The sequence below is a fragment of the Leptodactylus fuscus genome, chromosome 9 (assembly GCF_031893055.1).
Source record: "Leptodactylus fuscus isolate aLepFus1 chromosome 9, aLepFus1.hap2, whole genome shotgun sequence".
Lineage (NCBI taxonomy): Eukaryota > Metazoa > Chordata > Amphibia > Anura > Leptodactylidae > Leptodactylus > Leptodactylus fuscus.
In genome coordinates, this window is record NC_134273.1 from 76238661 (window position 1) to 76256915 (window position 18255).

General features: G+C 42.7%; 1 protein-coding gene across 1 annotated transcript in view; it reads left to right on the forward strand.

The window, feature by feature from the left end:
- Positions 1-14810, forward strand: part of PTPRG (protein tyrosine phosphatase receptor type G) — a 361431-nt gene extending 346621 nt beyond the window's left edge. Inside the window, exons 26-29 of the mRNA XM_075287326.1 lie at positions 5028-5174; positions 6053-6195; positions 13032-13167; positions 13845-14810. Of these exons, the coding sequence (XP_075143427.1) occupies positions 5028-5174; positions 6053-6195; positions 13032-13167; positions 13845-13991 (573 nt within the window). The 3' untranslated portion in view covers positions 13992-14810. The remainder of the gene's footprint in view (positions 1-5027; positions 5175-6052; positions 6196-13031; positions 13168-13844) is intronic.
- The last annotated feature ends 3445 nt before the right edge of the window (positions 14811-18255 follow it).

The following is an 18255-nucleotide window of genomic DNA, read 5'->3' on the forward strand; positions in this document are numbered from 1 at the left end:
TCATGAACTGCAATTAAGTGCGTGTAATAGGTGTTCAATGGAGTCTTGCTTAAAGTACGAGCAGATGACCTTTTAATAGGAATATGGGGAGACGACATTAATGTGAAATCACTTGGACGATTGTTCTAGATTAACTCAACACAGTAATTCCTGCTCTTACCGCGGCCGGATAATCCCGTAAAGGAGGTAAAAATCACTGATGCCGATTAAAATACTCTCAGGGTGTGAAATACAAAAACCCCCATCCTGAGCAACTGGGACCACAACTCGACTGTAGGTTTATCTTTTATCCTTGTAGACCAAATAAACCCCATTTTCGCTAAAGGTTTGTTTGTGGCACCAGATTTGTACCCTCTCTAGAGAAGAAGGTGCTGTGATAATGTGTATAAAGTGGTAAAATGCACAAAATAGGTATAAGGTGAGATGAGAAAAACACTCCAGCACTTTCCTTACCTCCCTTCATCTCCTCCTTTTATTAGATCCTAAAAAATATATAAAAAATCTTCTCTGGGTGTGTCAGGATATCAGTCATGTTCCCTTCCTTTACCTTGCTGTCTAGTGTCTTCTGTAAGACAACTGGCTGCAGCAGGAGCCCCCCCCCCCCCCTAACCTAAATGTAGTAGAAAAAAAGTCCCACCCACTGTGAGTCACAAAGCAACAGGTTATTATCCCCTTGTATTCTCTGCAGGATTTCAAAAAGACAATTTAAGCCCTTCCCAACATCCACCATAGTACAGCAGTCTTCACGCGGGATTTTTTGGGCCGGATTTTGATGCGGAAAAAAGAAGTGACCTGTCCTCTCTACAGACAGATTCCGCAGCTGATTCAGTCGCGGACGTCTGCCTCGCAACACCTCCCTCCTGACTAGGCCCATTCATTTGGGCATAATCCGGAGCAGAATGCCACGACTTCAGTGCATCGGCAACCAGTCGCGGCTAGCCGTTTTTTGGACCAGAATCTAAGGCGGCCTCCGCTTCAAATTCCAGTCCAAAAAAACTCATGTATGAACTTACCCTAAATACGGCACATGGTCAGAGCATAGCAGGTGCCATAAACACCAAGTCCTCCAGTGTTTTATACAGCGAAGATCTGGCGGTAATGCCCGTTATCACAGTCCTCTCTGATTGCAGGTATTAACTTTTTCTCTAAAGCCCCAAATCCCCAGATCCTCTCCTTTTATGCCAATACAACTCCTATGCAATGAGATCACAATTGCCATCCAAGTAACATTGCAGTCTATGGTATATATGATCTAATGATTGCAGGTTAAAATTTTTAAAAGGTTTTTAAAAACATTCAAAAACGGATATAAAAAATAAAAATAAATCATCCTCCGATGCCTAGGTCAGAAATAAAACTAATAAATTAAAAATATTTATCCAATACAGGATATGGAAAAATGGCTGCGATGGGAAGGGGTTAAAAATCATGCATAACAGTGGCGTAACTACCGACGTAGCAGCAGAGGCAGCTACCACAGGGCCCAGGACATTAGGGGCCCGGTGACAGCCACTACTGCTGCTATCATTATACGCGGGGGGGGGGGGGGGGGGGTGTCTTTACGGACCCCTGAGTATAATGATTGGCGGCCCGGGAGAGGTAAGAAACATAAAAAACACGGTTACTTACCTCTCCACGATTCGGGCAGGCTTCGGCCTAGTCGTCTGACGTCTCATGACCCTGGCCTGCATCCTGGGTCGTGTGACGTCTGACGTCATTGAAGATGGACTATTTCGGAGGCCAACAGCGTAGGAGCCGGGAGATAGATGAGTAATAGAGGGGTTTTTTATGTTTTTATTCCCCTGGGTCTCCGATTATTATACTCTGGGGTCTGAAAAGACCCCAGAGTATAATAATTGTTTATGGGTGTCCACAGTGGGACATAACACTGTGTGCAGGGGCCACTATGGGGGATAATACTGTGTGCAGGGGCCACTATGGGACATAATACTGTGTGCAGGGGCCACTATGGGACATAATACTGTGTGCAGGGGCCACTATGGGACATAATACTGTGTGCAGGGGCCACTATGGGGTACAATACTGTGTGCAGGGGCCACTATGGGGTACAATACTGTGTGCAGGGGCCACTATGGGGTACAATACTGTGTGCAGGGGCCACTATGGGGTACAATACTGTGTGCAGGGGCCACTATGGGGGATAATACTGTGTGCAGGGGCCACTATGGGGTATAATGCTGTGTGCAGAGGCCACTATGGGGCAATAATACTGTGTGGAGGGGCCACTGAGGGGACATAATAGTGTGTGCAGGGGCCACTATGAGGCATAATAGAGTGCGCAGGAATGCGTAGCAGGGGGTCGGTCGAGGTCTTCGGGGGGGAGGGGGGGCATGTCAAAAGTTCGCCACAGGGCCCCGCCATTCCTAGTTACGCCACTGATGCATAATATACTGCAGACTGATAAACAGGGCGGGTAACCAGTGCTATTGATTGTTTACTGTTTTTACTTATTCCTTTAAGACACCCTGAATATAAGGGAATATCTTTATTTCGGATTACGTGAAAACATGAAAATAGTCGTCGTAAAGAGGGGCTATTTATGCTGGAATTACCCTCTTGCGCTTCCTTATCCTCTATACACAGCGGGGGGGGGTCCTAATGACATCTAAGCTATTGGCATTTTGCACTGCAGACACTAGTAGGTTTCGGGTGACTTGGCTCGCTCTTTGTTGTTTATTCCCAAGGTGAACTTTCCCTTAAGGACATTTCCATACATTGCTATGCAGAACACATCACATCACTTTGTACAGGTCGGTGTTTGTTCTTTAATCTAGATGTAAAGATATAGCGGAGCATGAAATAAAAAATATAACCATAGAACAAGTAGAAAAAGATCAAGGCTCAACAACTATAAAAGACAAAGTTTTTTTTAAAAAAAATTCAACTGCACAACATCTTTCCTAGCAATCCATTTGATCACACAACATTTGCAATAACTTGTCATGGTATAATGTGTTATCTGTGTTTTTACACGGGACTGTAAGAAGCATTGGCGTAATGATCACGGTTTGACCGGGCCTGGTGGCCAGCTGGAGATGGATAGGCTCTGGCCCACTATGATTGCGGTCAGGGAAAGCCTGGTTCCCCGACCGCCATGCATACTGTTAATGGAAAGGGGCCCCTTTCCAATCGATGTGAAGGTGACTGAAAATAATAGATACTTATACTCACCTCTCCTGGGCTCAGCGTCCTCTCAGATGCTCTTCTGTCGTGTGATTGAGCACAGTGATTAGGCTACAGCAGTCACATGGGGCGTGTTGGTGTTATGACGTCAGTGTGCCCCATGTGAACGCTGAAGCCCAATCACAGGTAATAAAAAATATGGGAGAAAAAACAAGACAGGAGTACTTTACCTAATAAGATTACAACAGACAATTATTCACAATGCTAATCCTTAAAGGGATCCTAGCACTCAGACACAATTTTTTCTAAGTACCACATTGGAATAGCCTTAAGAGAGGCTATTCGTCTCCTACCTTTCGTCATCTTCTCCACGCCACCGTTCGCCTACAATTCCGGTTTTTCTCTATACAAATTAGCTCTCTCTCAGCACTGGGGGTGGGCCCCAGCGCTCAGACAGCAATGGGGGTGTCCCCAATGCTGCGAGAGAACTCTCTGCAGCGCCGCCTCCATCTTCATCAGCAGCGTCTTCTTCCAGCGGTAGCTTGTAACTTCTAGGCCTCGGGCAGAGCAGATTGCGCATGCCCACATGCCACGGGAAAATGGCCGCTTGCACAGTTTTGTAAGCGGACATTTTCCCATGGCCTGTGGCATGCACAGTCTGCTCTGCCCAAGGCCCGTGGCCTAGAAGTTACAAGCCACTGCCGGAAGAAGACGCTGAAGAGGACACTGCTGATGAAGATGGAGGATGGAGGCGGCGCTGGAGAGAGTTCTCTCGCAGCATTGGGGACACTCCATTGCTGTTTGAGCGCTGGGGCCCGCGCCCAGTGCTGTGAGAGCGCTAATTTGCATACCGGTAAACGGATTGTAGGCGAAAGCCGGCGCGGAGAAGACGACGAAAGGTAGGAGACGAATAGCCTTTCTTAAGGCTATTTCAACGTGGTACTTAGAAAAAAAATTGTGTCTGAGTGATATGATCCCTTTAACAGTGCTAAGCCCTTGACTACTATGATTGCGGTCAGGGAAAGCCTGGTTCCCCGACCGCTATGCATACTGTTAACGGAAAGAGGCTGTGGCATGTGGCCGGGCCCCTTTCCAATCGATTTGAAGGTGACTGAAAATAATAGATACTTATACTCACCTCTCCGGGGCTCAGCGTCCTCTCAGACGCTCTTCCGTCATGTGATTGAGCCCTATGATTAGGCTACAGCAGTCACACGGGGCACATTGGCGTTATGTCGTCAGTGCGCCCCCACGTGACCACTGAAGCCCAATCACAGATAATGGGGGAAAAGCAGGACAGGAGTACTCCAACTAATAAGACTACAACAGATAATTATTCATGATGCTCATCCTTAACATTTTGGTCCAGGAACCTCCGAGGAACGCCAACTAAATGCCATACCAGTAAACAACTAATGTTGTTCTCCTTTCCCCTGGTAAATGGAGATGTTTTTGCCGCTGCCGTCCCTTCGGTGTGGTGGGTTAACTCAGTCTTGTGTTTCTTAAATGTGTTTAATGAACACTAAATTGCTTGGAAATAGAACATCTGTCAGATGTACTTTTTAATGTCATCGGTCAAGGAGTGTGATCTTGTTTTCCACGCCTAATGAATAATTCAGCTTGTTTCTGATACTCGCAAGCTAATCTGAAGGAGGGAAGTTTGCCGTAGCAAGAAAATAAGTTCTTTCCTTTTCTAGGAGAAAAGGCCAAAACTACTAATTACCGAGAATAGAAAGTTTTAGGAACAAAATTTCTGAGACATCGCTCCCCGGCACACTCCAGATGTTACTCCGATGGTGGAAATGTGAACATTGCTTCGGATCTGTGTTCTATCGTAGCCTTAGCGTCAACCAAGTGATTTATATATTTTTGTTTATCCGTAGACTGAGGACGAGTTTGTCTATTGGCCGAGCCGTGAAGAATCCATGAACTGTGAGGCCTTTACTGTGACCCTGATCAGCAAAGACCGGCTTTGTCTCTCGAACGAGGAGCAAATTATCATCCACGACTTTATCCTTGAAGCCACACAGGTACACAGGCAAAGTTATATTATCTTGTCCTCAAAGCTTAAGCTGGTTATATACATTAGACTGTCGGCCAAACCTGCTGATTTTGGTGGAACCATCTATTGTGTATGAGGAGGTCTTAAGATGGAGAAAGATCAAACCATTGGATTTCAAGAAGTCTGAGCCTTTCCTTAAAGGAGGTTAAGCCATTGAAGTATCTGGCAGCAACTTATTCCTTCCCCATTTAGAATTGGAGAGTAATGGTTTGGTGGACCACTATTTTGTGGTGACTTGACGTTTCTTAACCATTAGGAACAGCCTTACAAAAAGTTAACCTGTTTCCCTTCCCATCTAGGACCTCATACTTGGCCATATTACCAAATAAAGTTACTACAATCCATAATAGGGTGTCCATTGTCTGCTATGGCTCCATACGGCGCATTTCTCTGCCCCAGATTTAGTATACTGAATAGCATAGCATGCTAGAACAGGTTGGAAAAACATTGTTAATGCCTTATTGCAAGCAAGCAGGACTTTTCTCTCCCCATTTTTTGGGTGGAAACACGGTAGATCACGATATAGTCAATGAGATCCATGAGATTCCAAGGGGAACCACTTCTTAAGCGGAGTGGGTTTCCATTTTTCAGGTCCCCAAGTGGACCCAAAGAACGGAAACCCCAACACAGATGTGAATCTAGAGTTAGATCTGCAGGGGTCTGACTCACAGGTAATCACACATATCATCTGTTTCGGGACAACAATTTTGGTGTATGGGAGCTCGAAAGATTCACCAGAATTATTAAGAGGTCGGAGATTCAGGTACATTTTGTGCCAGAAGGGAAGAAATTTAAGATTGGCGTGGGAAACTCAGTGATTTTACTTTATACCTTTTTTTTTGCCAGGATGATTACGTTTTGGAAGTTCGTCACTTTCAGTGTCCAAAATGGCCAAACCCCGATGCTCCTATAAGCAGTGCTTTTGAACTAATCAATGTGATAAAGGAAGAGGCTCTGACACGAGATGGACCGACCATTGTGCATGACGAGTAAGTATAGACTTTGCAGATTGTACTATTGGGGTAGTTCTAACCATGTGATGGTACTAATACAGGGTTAGGCAGGGAGGTATGGATGATTTCAAATAACAGTTACATGTTCATTTTTCAATGAAACTCAAATTTTATTTTTTCAATGTATAGCTTGGATCAATGAAAAACAAAAATTAAAACATTGATTACGGCCAAAAGTTGAGGGTTGGCTTCAACTGCTTGACGCACTCTTTCGATGTTTCATGGGGTCTCTACCGTTCAGTCACCTCCTCGTGTAGTTCCGGGTCTCAAAGAACCTGTTCGTTGACTGTGATTCACCCACTTCATTATCGTGTCAAACTTCGGAACACGACCATGACGGCCAATGTTGAAATGATTCCGGAAACGTCTCTGTGTTTGAATGACAGAACGGCCCGTTTCAATAAAGGTGTTTACACAAACACACGATGCTCTAATCGACCACGTCTCCATTGCTACTGAAATGGCGGCTCCTGATGAGCAGATACCCCCACTCTTCATCCACCAAGGTTATCCCCACCTTGCATGGCGCCCCGTTCAAATCATCCATACCTCCCTGCCTAACCCTGTACAAAGGGTCATTATGCTTGGCTTTTTACCATAGCATCATCTATTGGGGAGAGTCCAATACTGATAGAAATTAGGCCATACTAGTAGGGTTGAGGGATCGGAAAAGATCGGATTCCGATCGGTGATCGAGTAAATTTCACGATCGCGATCAGAATTCTGACCCGATCTTTTTCAGTGGGATCGAGATCGGAGGTTATCTCAAGATCGGCTCAACCCTAAAAGTGACTTTTCCCATAGAGAAGCATTGACTAGGGTTGAGGATCGGGATTGGAAAAGATCGGATTCCGATCGGCGATTGAGCAAATTTCACAATCGAGATCGGCTCGAAAATTATCAGAAATCGGATTTTAAAATCGATCTTGAAATCTCAAGATCGGCTCAATCCTACATACTAGTCAAGTGGATGGTAACACTGCATAATATATAGCACACAGACCCCACCCCCAGAGAAACCACAATCTTATTGCCCACTTGACTAATCTACCCTATTTTGCATCAACCCTAGAAGGGCCTATATCTTTGGAATAGCTGTACAGAACCCTGAAATACTCAGTTCCTCTTTCCATGACTTCCATGTTCAACTCTGTTCATGGCCAATAGAGAATTACTTACAGGAAGAATATATGTTGGTGCCAGACCAAAAAAAAAAAAAGGGTAATTAGGAACAATATCCTATGTCTGACATATTATACTTTAATTAAAGTTGTCTTTTAATGAACTTATAATGTGTTACATAAAGTTAATTCAATTTTACCAGGAGCTCATTTTTCTAACAAAATTTTTTTAAAAAATAATTATTTTTTATTATTATCCACAATAATTGTGTAACTAATCAGAAAATGGCCTCCTTGGCATATTTATCATAAATTTTAACCGTCTTCCATCCATGATGTGCATTAACCACCGTCCTTTTTTTTCCTAATTATCTCTAAAGGAAATGTAGCTGAAAATTATTTTTTTTTTCTTCCCTTCTTTTCAAAGTAAAAATTGCCATAAATTTACAATTTAAAAACCCGGGAATAATTACATCTACAAATTACTTTCAGAAATATGAATCCCGAAATGCCAAGAAGCAGCTGTATTAATTTGATGATTTGTGCCTTAATTTGTTTGTAGTTTGAGGTTATCAGATTCGTCTTGGAAAAAAAATTTGCAAGTCATTAGCCTTCCGCCATATGTTGCCAGATTGCAGACATCCCATACTTAAAAATTATTTGGGCCATTTCCATGCAAATGTCATGTTCTTAACTTGGACAAATGAGAATCTTAAGTCGTCGGAGCTGGAATCATTCGTTTTCTAAAGAGAAGAAGCCTTCGGTGTATTAAAGTCATTAACTGCAGCTAAACTTTTTCTGGGTAAAAGTCAGCCAAAAAAAAAAAATTCTACACAAATTTTATTGTATTGTTAATTGGAAGTAAAGCTAAATTTATTGCGAGTAAACTAGAATTCAATGTTAATATGGACCTACATAATACTGCCGTAAGGTAAAATACAGATGGGTCCGCCCTTAACTTATCTCCAGTTTTAATTCCAATTTAAGGCGTTGCGGAAACGCAGCTTTTTCTAGTTGCAGATTTTGCTGGGTTTTTTTTAAGCTAAAGCCAAAAATGGCTACAAAAGGAATGGGAAATATATACGAATCTTATACTTCTACCTTCTGCTCAATCCACTCCTGGGTTTTGCTCAAAAAACTGAAGCAAAATCTGCAACCAAAAAAGCTGCGTTTCCGCAACGTGGGGCCTTAGCCTTATACAATATTGTAACACGGTAGAAAAATCCTTATAAGGCTACAATTCACAAAACAAATAGTGGGTAGTGATGCGTAGATACATATAGGATATCCTTTGTCATACAATATTGTGAAACAGTATTGTCTTGAAAAGCTAGTTATCTCGTGACGCATATCTGGACTTATCTTTTCTCTTGGATGGAAAAGGATGGATATTTTTGTATAACAGTGGCATCGGTGTTCAGATAAAGGCTATGGTGGGCATTTTGCCCAGGCCGTAATGTAAAAATGTAGAACACTTGATGACTGTGGCAATCTGAAGGTACCTGTACACAGGAGTAAAGTCTACTGTACCCACCGATTTGGTCAGATCTGGCTGCCTATTGTATGTGCGTGGGGTGTGCTAATTCTCCCCAAATAGATCAATTTCTATTCAACCAATCCTTTTTTATTTTCTCAGACAAAATAATTAGTCAGAGATGTCTGATAGTAGCGTACGCCCCAATCAAAACTAGCATCCTTTCCTATCCTGATGGTACCACATTGCTGGACGTTCTGAGTCCCATGTGACCACTGAGACCAAGCTGTGGCCTCAGAAGTTGATAGTAAGGAACCAATGATGTATAACACACTGGTCCCTCTCCAGCGACTCCTGAGGCTATAGACTGGACTTATGCTATGGTTACAATAGTATTCGCAGATTCCATCCCCCCCATTTTGCTTAAAATATGCGAGATTTCTGGCAGACACACGATGGACCCCATTATAGTCTATGGAGTCCACGTGTTTCCATGTGCAATTGCTTTTAATATGGATAGGGGTTTCCTTTTTTCGGGTCCCCAAGTGGACCCAAAGAACGAAAACCTAGATGCCAATGTGAACCAAGCATTAGTAATCACGTGAGTCCCAGGACTTCCAGCTACGTGGCACTAGAGCACCGAGAACAGGCGCATACATTTATATTTTACACCTTTTCCTGGTTGCGGCCCACTTGTTGCTCCAATTTCTGGATAAACTAGTCAGCCCACAGCTACCTAAGACGAATGGACAGCTTTAGTTCACTACTCTACGATTAAAAATAAAAAAATGGGAAATGGGTCATGACTTTGTGGAAAGTCCTCAAAATAAGGTCCTAATTTGTTATTGGCCTTTTACCCATGTTCATTAAAATTTGCTGTAAAGTGGTTTTCGAGTTTGCCCTGTATCCTGACAGAAAGGATCTTTGTAGTCTCACAACAATGTCTCGGAGCCTCTTTGGAGAGCCAGTTGTTAGGGGCTGGACAAAGCCATGTTATAGGGATCCTTGAACTCATTAACTGTACGTTGAGATTTCCCCATATGAAACGTGACAACAGACACAAATGAAATGCAGGAGGCGGACACAGATAGCATAACCAAGTCAGGGTCACTAATTAGACATGGACGTTCCTATAGGACTTTTACAACTGGACTAATTGGATAATCAGACTCTTGTGGCAGAAAAAGATGTTCAGGCGACGGCTCCAAGACTCGGCTCTCTCAAGTATAATTACTGCCGAATATTTGCTGCCGAGGAGAGGAAATGTCGGAACGAGTTCAGAATTCAAGTTAAAATTACATTTTCATTACAATATCTTAAAGGGGTTGTCTTATGAAGACAACCACGGTCAATGTGACCTGTTAGAGTAAGGGTCGTCCACATTAACAGGGTAGACAGTTTAGTGGGTACAAGTCTTTAAAGATTCCTTTATTCAGTATGTCTTGGTTTGTTTCCTCAAGAACCCAAAATACATCACATTATGAGGATTTCCTTAAGGGAGTACCTGCCTCCCATATTCTCTCTGTCGAACATTCCCAAATCATAAGCTGTTTGGAGTACTTTCAGAATTTTTCCCAGCTGAGGAACAACAGGCCCTCCATGTCCCTCTCCTACAATCTCTGTAATATGGCATCTGATGGAACAGACCATTCATTTATACATGATACAGTCTATGGCAGGGGTAGGCAACCTTTTCTGTTCGGTGTGCCGATTTAAATTAAAAAATCAAAGATGAGGTCCTCGGAGTGCCGGGCAATAAGTGTAAAGCTGACGACACCTACACTAAAGTCATATAGCACAAACCACAACATAGGGGTGCTGTCATACTGCGCTCCCAGCCACATGCGCTTACCACTATTTGCCTGGATACACATGTTCTTTTCCTTTAGAAGCAATGTAAGTACATGCGTAACCCACAATTAGTGGTAATGTATGTGACTGGGAGCAGAGTGAGGTCATACCTGTGAAGAACTGACACACAATGTACCTGTATGCTCCATCCAGTCCTCGGCCGTTAGTAACTTCAGTATTCTGTAAGGGAGCGTTCACACTACCGTCGGTGTCCAACGGCTAGTGTCCGCTGCTAATGTCCGTTCAAAATCTTGTGCGGATATTAGTATCGGACACTAGCTGTGTCCGTGACATTTTGCATTGATTTAAATGGATACCGGGTGCGTTCTTTTACTGTCCGTGCCTGTCCTTAACTGTCCATTCACAAAGATGTCCGACTTTTCAAGCGGACAGCAAACCCGACATGTAGGTTTTTCTGTCCGCTTGAAAAGTCGGACATCTTTGGGAACGGACACTTAAGGACACCCATGAACAGTAAACGAACGAACCTGATGTCCATTTAAATCAATGCAAAATGTCACAGACACAGCTAGTGTCTGATGCTAATGTCCGCACAAGATTTTGAACAGACATTAGCAGCAGACACTAGCTATCGGACACCAACGGTAGTGTGAACGCTCCCTAAGTGAAACGCAGATTAATTTCAGTCACTTTTAGTTCCTGGCGGTGCAGTAACAGCAAAACCCCAGCCAGGAAGTAATCGGTGTCACACTTACAACAAAGTGAATGCACTGGTGCCCAGGAACTGGATTTGGCTATAATTGCATCTAGTTACAGTGTCACCACCCAATAGAATCACACTAAGGCTGAGGCCCCACATTACAAAAATGCAGCTTTTTTTATTGCAGATTTGGCTGCGTTTTTCTTTCCATCAAAGCCAAGAATGGCTAGAACACGAATGGGAAATATATAGGAAGCTTCTTATACGTCTCCCTCCTGCTCAATCTACTCCTGGCTTCGGCTCAAAAAAAAAACAGCAAAATCTGCAACGAAAAAAAGCTGTTTCTGCAACGTGGGGCTTTAGCCTAAGGTCCCCACGTTGTTGGAACACAGCTTTTTTTGTTACATATTTTGCTGGGTTTTTCTGAGCCTAAGCCAGGAGTGGATTGAGCAGAAGGGAGACGTATAAGAAGCTTCCTATATATTTCCCATTCCTTCTGTAGCCATTTTTAGCTTTGGTTGAAATCGCATCAAAATCTGCAACAAAAATGCTGCATTTCTGCAATGTAGGGCCTCAGCCTTAGGCCTCCTGCATACAAATGGCACGCATGTGGTTTTCACTGACCTATACATTAGAAATGAATTGACAGGGCTGCAAATGCAGACAGATATAGGGGATGTATAAGACACATATAGGGGATGTGTAGGACACATATAGGACCTGCGCCATAGTTTTCAGCTCTTCAATTTGGCCCAGATACACAGCCACAAAAAGAATGGCTGTATATATGGGTCAATTGAAATATATAGGTCTGTACTTTTATCCACAGTTGTAGATAAAGAGTCTGGTCATGTGCATTGCAGGTTACAACTCCATGTGCCTCATATTAATAGCAGTTAACCCCATCATGTCTCTCACATTAACCCCCTGTGTGCTTTACATAAGGGACACTGATATGTGAGACATATGGAGGTAATAAGTGAATATCTTCATTATAAAGGTCCTTCATTAGTACCTCCATATGTCTCACACCTCAGTAACCCTTATGTGAGCCACACAGGGGTTAATGTGAGGAACATGATGGGGTTAACTGTTATTAATGTGAGGCACATGGAGTTACTGAAACTAAAGTAATAACCCCAAATGCCTGACATTAATAAGAATAGTTAGTAACACACGTACCTGGTGTTTTTACTTTCACTTTGCTCCCCGGAGCTTCCTCTCCTCCTCAGGGCTGCAGACGGCAGGTGCTCCTCACATGTAGCAGCAGGTCCAGGGAGCCCTTATCCTGTGCAGTGAGAGGCTCACCTCTGATTGGTGGGCAGTGTGAGAAGGGGGCGTGTCCTACACCGCAGCTCTACCAGAGCACTGAAAGGACGCTCTCTCTCTCTCAATTTTAGTGTGACGTCTCAGGCTGGCTGCCGTGCCAGCATAATATGCCTCGCGTGCCAGTCTTGGCACGCGTGCCAGGGGTTGCCGACCCCTGGTCTATGGATTTAAAATGTGTAGTATTATGTATATAACCCATGCTGAAGATGGCCATATTAGTGACCTGACCCAATCCATTATTTTAGATCTCCGAATGGCAGTTTTTATGCTTCCAGCCACAAAATATCATGTACTCTGTTCTCCGCCAGAGATCTCTTGGCGTTTCACAATTACCGAGTTATGTATTTAACAGATTTTATTTCTTTTTTATTTCCAGGTTTGGCGCGGTTTCAGCCGGAACACTCTGTGCACTCGCCACTTTGTCCCAACAGTTAGAGAATGAAAATGCAGTCGACGTTTACCAGGTGGCCAAGATGATAAACCTCATGAGACCCGGTGTGTTCACAGACATTGTAAGTAATTTTTTGATTTTCATGAATTATTACAGAATGTAAAGACCTCCCCACCCAAATGGAAACCTATACAAAAAAAACAGTCTGGCGTGGAAACCTCAAGGATCCCATTCTAGTCTATGGGGTCCGCATGTTTTCCCAAACATGCGGAGAGAAAAGTAGGAAACTGAACGGAAACCACACGGAACCCATTATAGTCTACAGGGTCTGTGTGTTTTCCCAGGAAACCACCTTTTCTGTGCATATAGGTTTCCATTTGGGGGGTCCCCAAGCGAACTTCCCGAATGGAAACCCGAATGCAGATGTAAACCGGGCTTTACTATAACCCAACATATCAACCTCGTTCCCTGCAAATATAGTTCGATCTAGGTGACCCTAACCTGTGTTTTAGTCTTGTGATTTGGTACCTCTGTTGTCAATATGCTCTTTGGAGCAATGGCGGTGTTGCCATTGCTCCAAAGAGCTAATTTTGTATTGACAAATAAGGCGATATCTCAGTAATGGAGGCACCAAGTCACAAACACCATTGGAGTCAGGTGACCCTAATCTATCTATTTGCAAGGCTGGGTTCAGATCACAGACTCTGTTTAATACATGACCCCTCCCCAATAAGTGTTACAAAAAAAATCAAATCTCTGAATATTTTTTTGTTTCATCCCATTTCATTTTGCACACAGGAGCAGTACCAGTTCCTCTACAAAGCAATGCTCAGCCTGGTCAGTACAAAAGAAAACGGCAGCGGCCCCATGGCATTGGACAAAAATGGAGCCATTTTGGTCAGCGACGAATCGGACCCTTCACAGAGCATGGAGTCTCTTGTTTAGAGAGATCCCGGAGAAAGGCACTACATTTGTTAAAAGAAAAAAAAAAAAAAAACTTCTGACCTTCTCAAGACAAAGTGGACTTATTGAGGCCTTTTATTTGCCAGACTATAGGTTATACAATAACCCAATTACTTTTTTACACTGATAAAAGTTTTGATATTTATTTTTTGCCATTTTATGTCTTAATGGTATCCTACTGAGCATTTGCACCTCTGTTCATTTCACACCGTGAAAACTCAAAATTTTATCTAGTTTGCACTATATGATCAGTGTTACTGCCTATACTGCTCTAGAACATGGCAAAGCCCAGCAAGATGACATTCCCTAGATCCTCATGATCTTTTATCTCTTTTTTTATACATAACTCGTAAAACAAAAAAAGTTTGTAAAGTCCTTCTTAACCCCATTTTTGCGCCTTCACGACCTCCATCCTTTACGTAACTGCCATTCTGCAAATGGGGTGACCACTTACTTTCTTTGCACAAGCTGTTATTTAAGTTGATTCACCGCCTTAGCACATTACTACATTGTGTAGCCTTCGGCTCCCGAACACCGTTCCATGCATTCCATGTACACACGATCACATCATCACGTGACTGATTTTTTGTTTTTCCTTTCACTCTGGTCTTATTCACACGCAACATTTTGTTATTATCTGCTATTTGGGTAGAATTTTTTTTTTTTTATTTCACTATGTAATTTGTATTTACTACTTTTGTGAACCCAAATGAGCAATTCCATTGAATTTTTTATTTTTTTTCATTTATAGCAACAACTCTGTTTAATTCATTATATGATAAACTTATTTTTATCAAATTTCGGCTTTGGTTTTACTAAGTGGTTCGAGGGATGTATTGAGTAGATTTGAGACATGGCTCCTCGCTTCTAAACTGGCATGTCTAGATCAGATATTTGGTGGGCAATAGGATGGCATTCCTACTATTTTTCACACGGATATTGCTGTGGGACCAAGGTGGTTTCATAGATTTATATCATTGAACGACTGGTAATTCTTTACTGGTGGATATGCAAAGTCTACGACTTCATTGGATCCTTAATCCGTCCCAACATCAGAAACCTCTAGGGCATGTAACTTAGGATTATCATTAATGAGGTTTTACTAGAAAACTGTCAAGCCCCCAGTCTCCCCCCATAAAAATGGTGGAGCAACCATTATTTGGTGGAAAGAATTCAACATGTTAAAGCCTTCTTTCCATCGACAGTTGCCAACCGGTCTGTTGGGCTATCCTCATGTAAGGTTGGGATATCCCCCATTTCATAGATAGCCAATATCAGCTAGTTTGGCTTAACTTTGACCTAATGGTTTTGGTTTGTTTGAGGACATCAGATGGAAATACCAAATATAGTCCATGGACAAGCATCATCCACTAGGTCTAGAAGGTCATTAAATAAGGTCTTCTTTGGTTCACAGAAAAAGCAACACTCTTGTCTGTGACAGGATCTGGCATTACAGGTAAGGCCCGAGTTCACATCTGCATTCAGGCCATTCCGTTCCCCTTCTCCGCATGAAAAATGCAGAGAGAAATGTCCTGCAAACAGGACTTTTCTCTCTGCATTTTCCGTGCAGAAACTGAGTGGAAACCACACGGACCCAATTATAGTCTATGGGGTCCCCAAGCAGACTCCCCGAATGGAAACCCAGGTGCAGATGTGAACCGAGCCTAAGCTACATTGTGTAGTAGAGCACAGTAGAGTTCCAATACCATTCATCCAATCTATAGAGATAGGTGAACGTTGCAAGATTCCTAAGGTTCACCAACTAGTTTAGTTTCCAAACCAGAAGTCCTATTAGTATATCCTGAGATTTCTTTAGACACCAAAGTACAGTAAGTGGAGGTGCAGAAAAATAAGCACTGATCATCACCTTCCCTCACATCTCCAGGGCTTCCTTACATTGTCCAATGCACGTTCCTTGGCATATTCAGTCCTCTTCTGTGAGGTCAAGGACTTCAGCAGTCACATAGGAAACACCAACATCATGATACTTTCGAGCAAACATCATCATGACATTGGCATTCCCAATATAACTAATAAAGCCCAATCCCATGTCTCAGTGGTGGTGGAAGTGCTTGTGACATTACAGAAGAGGACCAAAGACATTGGAGAACATGCAATAAACAATGTAAGCTAGTCCAGGATAGTTTTTGGGTGGCAAACCCCAGAAATATCAGAAATTTTAGCCTCAACCAAGCTCTTTATGAACAAGTTTGTTTGTCCCTACCAATGGACAAGAGTGGCGCGGTTTTGGGGGGAAAAGGAGACTTTGTAACCATCACTCATTAGTTTAACGTCTCCACCAATCCATTTACAGTTATGACTCCTCTTAAAGTCTAGCTCAGCATTTTCTGACATGAAAGCACTGCCGTCTTAAAGACTATAGGCCTTGACCCCAACTTTAATAAATTTTCAGACTATAATGTGAAATATTTTGCAGCTCGTGTGTTCCCGGAGACATTCCTGGAGAATCAATTCATTTCAATCCTTTTCTACTCTTCTAGTATTCTATGCTGAATGGTTCGGCCCCATGTTAGTGGTGAGGCTTTGGTGCTACATAATCGAAAACTACCTATATAGGTTTATTTTATCATTTTTATGTAGAATTACAAAGATCTGTGGGTTACAAGGAGAAGACTGAGGGTTATTGTAGAAGTAATGTTCCACCTTGACCCCATGTTACATAGAAGACCCAGTGAGAATTATTAAAAGGAACTTCTTATCTGGTCTCATCCACAGCATGTTATAGAGCAGGAAGAGCTGAGAACATTAATATATAGAAAAGTATCACTAGTCATTTGAATGTTCATTATGGAGTCCTTGGGGCGGTCCTAATCGGTGACCCATAGTCACTCCTCCCACTGGACTCCTAAGCATTAGAGATGAGCGAACAGTGTTCGGATCAGCCGTTCCGAACAGCACGCTCCCATAGAAATGAATGGAAGCACCTGGCATGTACACTTTGCCGGCGGCCGGTCGCCATGCCAGGTGCTTCCATTCATTTCTATGGTAGCGTGCTGTTCGGAACGTTTGATCCGAACAGTGTTCGCTCATCTCTACTAAGCATAGAATGAGTAAAGGCTTCAGTCGATCAACCGGTTTCATGTGATACGGAATCTTTTCCTATATAACTATATACCAATAGGCCCAAATTCTGCTCTACAACATGTCGAAAGTAGGCTTGACCACATTTTCATGGTGACAGGGTCCCTTTAAATTGCACATTTGACCTGGTTATTCTGCCGAGCTATAGTTCGTCAGGCTATGGATGGCAGTCAATTTATTGACATACTACAGGTTGCCATAAACAGCCAAGGTAACCAATAAAGATAGACTTTTCCCATTACAAAAAGTCACTAAGAACAACATATAGCTAAATAATGGGTAAATCGTGTGACGTCACCTTCACACCGCAACGGTTCCTCGCAGAATTGGGTTAATTTGTTTTTTTCAATCTCCTCATCTAATTGAGAGGCAAACACGAGGATCACACTAAAGTTTTGATTTCCATCTTTCAGGGGAAAAAGATGAGACCCCATCTGCTTACAAAGCGATTCCATGCAAAAACCTGTGGATTCCATAGAATACAATGGGGTCTGCTGGTTTTGAGCGGCCAACATGAGTAGAGGGGGCGGGAGGGGGGGGGGGAATAGTGCATGTAACTTTTTTTTTTTCCCTTATGGACATATGATTGGGTCCATCCACTATATATTGTTTCAGTTTTCTGTCCATTTTTCATGGACTGCTGTCAAATAGACAAATCCTTAGGGTGAAAGAGCCCCAAGATACTAGAAATCCTGTAAACATGGCAAATATGGATCCATAATAGCAACAAAACCCGTTGGCTAAACACAATCAAAGCAAACTTTTTCTGATCTCTAGGGACATCAGTTTTTGTTGAGTCCCAGCCCAAGGGGGTGGTAGTGGTGATATTGGAAAACAGAAGTAGAAGTTCCCCATTTTATATGTTAAAGTGGTTCTAAGATGGAGACCAGTTTTGTGCCAGCTTCATAAAATGAATTGACCGGTGACTCAGGGGACGCGATCTTTCATAATCTGCTATTAACCACTGACCTTGGTTTTAGGGAGATGTATTTGAATGTATAAGAGTTTGTTTCATTGTGACTTCTGAAATATACCATGTTCTGATGTATACATTATGATTGTACCCAACAACTATTGCTATTGCTTATTGGATACCATGTCAAGGTGTAATGGTGATAATCTGATTTTATATACCATACTATTT